Source organism: Rana temporaria, chromosome 13, assembly GCF_905171775.1.
Source record: "Rana temporaria chromosome 13, aRanTem1.1, whole genome shotgun sequence".
NCBI classification, from domain to species: Eukaryota; Metazoa; Chordata; class Amphibia; order Anura; family Ranidae; genus Rana; species Rana temporaria.
Window position 1 is genome coordinate 64760558 of NC_053501.1, and position 6000 is coordinate 64766557.

At 50.4% G+C, this 6000-nt stretch overlaps 1 protein-coding gene across 2 annotated transcripts in view; it reads right to left on the reverse strand.

The window, feature by feature from the left end:
- The window catches only part of PRKD1 (protein kinase D1), a 184601-nt gene extending 182933 nt beyond the window's left edge, over positions 1-1668 (reverse strand). The window contains exon 1 of one of the 2 annotated variants that reach the window (XM_040333901.1): positions 1196-1668. In XM_040333901.1, coding sequence (XP_040189835.1) covers positions 1196-1357 — 162 coding nt within the window. In that variant the 5' untranslated portion in view covers positions 1358-1668. The remainder of the gene's footprint in view (positions 1-1195) is intronic. The other variant, XM_040333902.1, reaches the window with a different exon arrangement.
- Positions 1669-6000: the final 4332 nt, after the last annotated feature.

Below are 6000 nucleotides of genomic sequence, written 5' to 3' on the forward strand. Positions count from 1 at the left end.
GATGAGAGGGGGACAATGATGAGAGGGGGACAATGATGAGAGGGGGACAATGATGAGAGGGGGACAATGATGAGAGGGGGACAATGATGAGAGGGGGACAATGATGAGAGGGGGACAATGATGAGAGGGGGACAATGATGGGGGGGGGAGACATATGGGGGGCAGTGATGAGAGAGGGACAATGATGGGGGGCAGTGGTGGGAGGGAAGGGAAGTGATGAGAGGGGGCAATGATGAGGGGGAGACATATGGGGGGGAAGTGATGAGAAGGGGAAGTGATGAGAAGGGGCAGTGGTGGGGGAGGGGGAAGTGAAATGATGAGAGGGGGCAATGATGTGGGGAGAAGTGATGAGAGGAAGCAATGATGAGGGGAGACATATGGGGGGAAGTGATGAGAGGGGGCAATGATGTGGGGAGAAGTGATGAGAGGAAGCAATGATGAGGGGAGACATATGGGGGGAAGTGATGAGAGGGGGCAATGATGGGGGGGGAGACATATGGGGGGAAGTGATGAGAGGGGGCAATGATGGGGGGGGGAGACATATGGGGGGAAGTGATGAGAAGGGGCAGTGGTGGTGGGGAGAAGTGATGAGAAGGGGCAATGATGTGGGGAGAAGTGATGAGAGGGGGGGGGAGTGATGAGAAGGGGCAGTGGTGGTGGGGGGGGAGTGAAGTGGTGAGAGGGGGCAATGATGTGGGGAGACATATGGGGGGGGGGGAGTGATGAGGGGGGGGAAATGATGACAGGAGACATATTGGGGGGGGGCAGTGGTGGGGGGAAAGTGAAGTGATGAGAGGTGGCAATGATGTGGGGGGAAGTGATGAGAAGGGGCAGTGGGGGGGGTGATGAGAAGGGGCAGTGGGGGGGGGGGGATGAGAAGGGGCAGTGGGGGGGGGGGGGTGATGAGAAGGGGCAGTGGGGGGGGGGTGATGAGAGGGGGCAGTGGGGGGGGGGGGATGAGAGGGGGCAATGATGTGGGGAGACATATGGGGGAAAGTGATGAGGGGGGGAGAAGTGATGAGAAGGGGCATTGGTGGGGGGGAAGTTAAGTGATGAGAGGGGGAACATATGGGGGGACACGAGGAGAGACTTTTTATGGAGGGGGGGGGGCAGCGATGAAGATGGAGTACAGCCAGGTAAGTTGCTGTCATCCCGGCACACACTACACACAGGACAGTCCGGAGGCCTCACTCACCTTCTGGTCCACGATGGAGCAGGCCATCTCTCGCACGGCCCCCAGGCTCAGCTCCCCGGGTTCGGGCAGGACGACGGGCTCCCGGCTCAGGCCAATCTGAATCTGGAGGGAGAGGCCGGGGCCCGCGGGGCTGGGCGGCCGGATGACCGGGGGGGCGCTCATAGACAGCTGGGCCCGCCAGCGGGAGACAGCGGAGGGGGACACGGGTCAGCGACACTCACACAGGCGGCACCCCGACAACTAGAGCCGCATACAGGCCGGAGAGTCTCTCACACACACACCGTCACCCGCACATGTCCTTCCCAGCACAGCCCCGGCTCCCCGCCGGCTCTCCGCCGCCTCACACCGACCACTCCGCCGCCTCTTCCCTCCCAGAAAAACTTTCACCAACAACAAGTCCGAGCGGCGCCCACACACACACCGCACTCACACACATACACACAGCCTGACAGGGCGGGGGCCCCCTGCTGGACGAACGGCGGCACCGCAACTCGCAGGGGCCCCCTGCTGGAAGGAGTGCGTCATGGCATCCCGCACACCCACAGGGGAGCTCCCCGCCTGCTGGTGACACAGGAAGAGATCAGCGCTGACAGGGGACACTGATCGGGCAGGAGGAGGAGGGGCTGTACTGCTGCTGTGTGGAAGCTCAAACACTGCATGCTCTGCCTGTCATAGGAGGATGGGCACATCAGTAATCCGATCAGCTCCTGGGATTGGAGATGCAGTGTGTGTGCTACAATGGGGCACACATCTGTAAGAAGAAATAATAAAGTATTTCCCTGGCCATACTCTATACATACCTTCCAACTGTCCCTGATTCTGAGGGACTGTCCCTGATTCGTCCCTCTGTCCCTCACCCCCCCTCATGTTGGTCTTATCTGTATAGTTGTATATAAAATGCACGATTTCTCTTTCAAAAAGTGTTTTCCAGCGCTAAACCTTTCATCCAATTACTAAATTGCTGCATTTGTAAACTTCAAAATAAAATATAAAGGAATACTAGTGGTAAAAAAAAGCACTTCTGAGTTTAACGAATATTTTTTTGTATAATTCTCCTTTAAGGGGGCGTGGCAGGGGGTGTGTCCTATGCCTACCTTCATCTGCTATAGGTGTCCCTCGCTCCCATCTCAAAAAGTTTGGAGGTATACTGTATACAATTTTTTTTTCACACAAATAGAGCTTTATTTAATATATATATTGGTGGTATTTGATCACCACTGTTTTTTTTTTTTTTTTGTGCGATTAAACGACAAAAAAAAATTAAGACTTTAAAAAAAATATATATATTTTTTACTTTCTGCCATAAACCATATCCAATACAAAATGTATTCTGCTAGAACGCCGAGACGCCTGAAGCTCAAGAGAAGTCACGGACCATTTTTTTCGGGCGGCTTCGGCGTTCGGGCATAGCCGACCATGTAAAAAATCACCCCTCCAGCAAAAACACTGGCAGCATTTGATGGGGCACAATAGCGGCAATTGATGGGGCACACTGGTGGCAATTGATGGGGCACACTGGCGGCAATTGATGGGGCACACTGACAGCAATTGATGGGGCACACTGACAGCAATTGATGGGGCACACTGACAGCAATTGATGGGGCACACTGACAGCAATTGATGGGCACAGTAGCTACATTTGATGACACAGTGGCGGCAATTTATGGGTACAGTGGCTGCGCTTGATGGGCACAGTGGCTGCGCTTGATGTTGTTGGGTTTTTTTTTTTCAGTTTGACTGCGACCCCCCAAAACATTTTGAGCACCAGCCGCCACTGACCTCTGAAGTCTATGGACCCAAAAAATTGCCTTCACTTCTTCCAAAAAACTTACTGCAGGAAACTGCAGATGTGAATGGAACCCTTATGCTTATCGGTTTTCCCGTCGGAAAAAGTCAGATGTGAGCTTTTGGATAGAAATTCCGACCGTGTGTATGATCCATCTGACTTTTTCTGTCGGAATTTCCACCAGCAAACGTTTGAGAGCAGGTTCTCTATTTTCCTGACGGAAAAAATTCCTAGCAGAAAAACCATTTGTCTGTATGGAATTCCAGCGCGCAAAAAAAATGCATGCTCGGAATCAATTTGACGCATGGTCGGAATCATTGAACTTAATTTTTCTCGGCTCGTTGTAGTGTTGTACATCACCGTGTTCTTGACAGGCGGAATTTGGTGTGACCGTGTGTTTGCAAGACAAGCTTCAGCATAATTCCGTCAGGAAAACCATCCAAGGTTTTTCCGACGGGAAAACCGATGGTGTGTACGCGGCAATAGAAAACAATGGTAAAAAGCACTAAACAATGCAGGTGTGACAACTCCACTCTGAATTCAGGAGCAGGGCAGCATTAAAGGGTCACTAAAGGAAAAAAATGTTTTGCCTAAAATTAATGTCTGCAAGGTAGACAGACAGAATAGTGTAATGATTCTGTTAAAAAACGCGTAAATACCTATTAAATTCCTTCATCTATATCACCTCCGGCGTTCTAGTTTCTGTTCTCTCATTTACTTCCTGGTTTGTATCGCTCGTTCATGTAAGAACTACGGGCCAGATTCACGTAGAACTGCGGCGGCGTAACGTATCGTAGATACGTTACACCGCCGCAAGTTTTCATCGCAAGTGCCTGATTCACCAAGCACTTGCGATGAAAACTACGCCGGCGGCCTCCGGCGCATGGCTAACCTATTCAAATGGGCGTGTGGCATTTAAATTAGGCGCGCTCCCGCGCCGGACCTACTGCGCATGTTCCGTTCCGTAATTCCCGTCGTGCTTTACGCGCCGTGACGTCATTTTTTCGAACGGCGACGCGCGTAGCGTAATTCCGTATTCCCGGACGGCTTACGCAAACAACGTTATTTTTTAAATTTCGACGTGAAAATACGTCGGGAATCGCCGTAACTCCTAATTTGCATACCCGACGGTGGTTTACAACGCAAACTCCCCCCAGCGGCGGCCGCGGTATTGCATCCTAAGATCCGACAGTGTAAAACAGTGTAAAACAATTACACCTGTCGGATCTTCTGGCTATCTATGCGTAACTGATTCTATGAATCAGTCGCATAGATAGAAACAGAGATACGACGGCGTATCAGCAGATACGCCGTCGTATCTCATTTGTGAATCTGGCCCTACATTTCCCAGTATGCATTGCGGCACGCCCAGTAATTCACACCTCCTTGAAATCTCTAACACGTAGAGAGCATCCTACCGCACAGATGTAGTTCCCAGGAGGGGCGAGCACGTCACTGACCACTGCAGTAAAGCCTCCCTTCACGGTGGTGAGTAACAATCAGACAAGCAGGAAGTGAGCAGAACAGAGAAGAAATAGAGCAACATCTGAGCAAAAACGAACAATGAGGAAGTGAAAAGAGGAATGTCTGCAGGTAAAGGATGCTTATTATGAAAAAAAAAAATTCCTTTACAACCCCTTTAATGCCACACCATCACATGAAGCTGCATTTATATGTTTGAAATCTTGCACTTGATTATTAAAATATGTATGGGACCGCTGCACCTTAACAATCCTGAATACTGGATTCAAAATATAATGACTGCGAAAAGAAAAAAAAAACGCTGTCTATTTAAATATATGCAATATCACAAATCCTCATACTCAGCAGATTAAACAAATTGTGTGTCAACAAAGTGAATAACCATAAAAGACGTTTTAAAATATTTTATATCCTAATGCATAACCAAAAAAACATAATTAAAGTGGAGGTCCACACAAAAATGGAACCTCCGCTTTTCGGGAACCCAACCCCCCTCCGGTGTCACATTTGGCACCTTTCAGGGAGGAGGGGGGTGCAGATAGCTGTAAATTACAGGTATTTGCACCCACTTCTGGGCATAGACCCCCACGAGGGTCATGCCACTTACCGCCCCCCACACCCTCGCTGTCTTCTAGGAAACACACAGGTCCAGGGACCAGTGAGGACGCATAGCGCGGCTCACACATGCGCAGTAGGGAACCGGGAAGTGAAGCCGCAATGCTTCACTTCCTGATTCTCTCACCGAGGAGGGTGGCTGGGGCAGCCAAGAGCCGAGCGATTGATCGGCTTTGGCTGCCGACATTTTGGGCACCCTGGACAGGTAAGTGTCCATTTATTAAAAGTCAGCAGCTGCAGTATTTGTAGCTGCTGGCTTTTAAATTTTTTTTTTTTTTTTTTAGGCGGATCTCTGCTTTAATACGATGAAAAATACTGTATATAGTGAAAAATTTAATTAATATATGGAAAATCTTAATTCATAAACTGCCCATAAATAAAAAAACAAAAAATCCATCAAAGTGTTTTGAAAAATGCTCAGTGCTTGCTAATAAAAAAGTGCTCCAGTCAGGGCCGGTACAAGGCAGGGGCGGAAGGGTCGGATGCCCTGAGCGCTACCATTTGCGGGCAGGAGGGGGGCGCAGGTGAAGTGCCGTCAGTGTGCTTCACTGTACACACTAGCCGGCGCCACTAGTAGTCATCTGTAACTTACTGCTGTTATGTGCTGAGTGCGCTCCTGCACCCAGCACAAGCCTACACAGTCCCCACCAGCCATACCTGTCAGCGCTGCTCCTTCTCTCCCCCTATGAAGGGAATTTGTAGTCCTGTCCCGGCAGCGTGACATCACTCACAGTCGGAGGTGGGATAGGAGGAGAGAAGAGAGCTGCTGCCGAAACTGCTGGAGGAGCCGCTGAGGAGGAACCAGCAGAAGTTTAGTAAGGAAGTGTGTGTGTATCACCAGGAATTTTTCACCTCTGGCAGCCCTCTCCTCTCCAGGCTTTTCTCTGTTAGCTCTGGGCACTCACTGCTGCTGCCCTCGAGC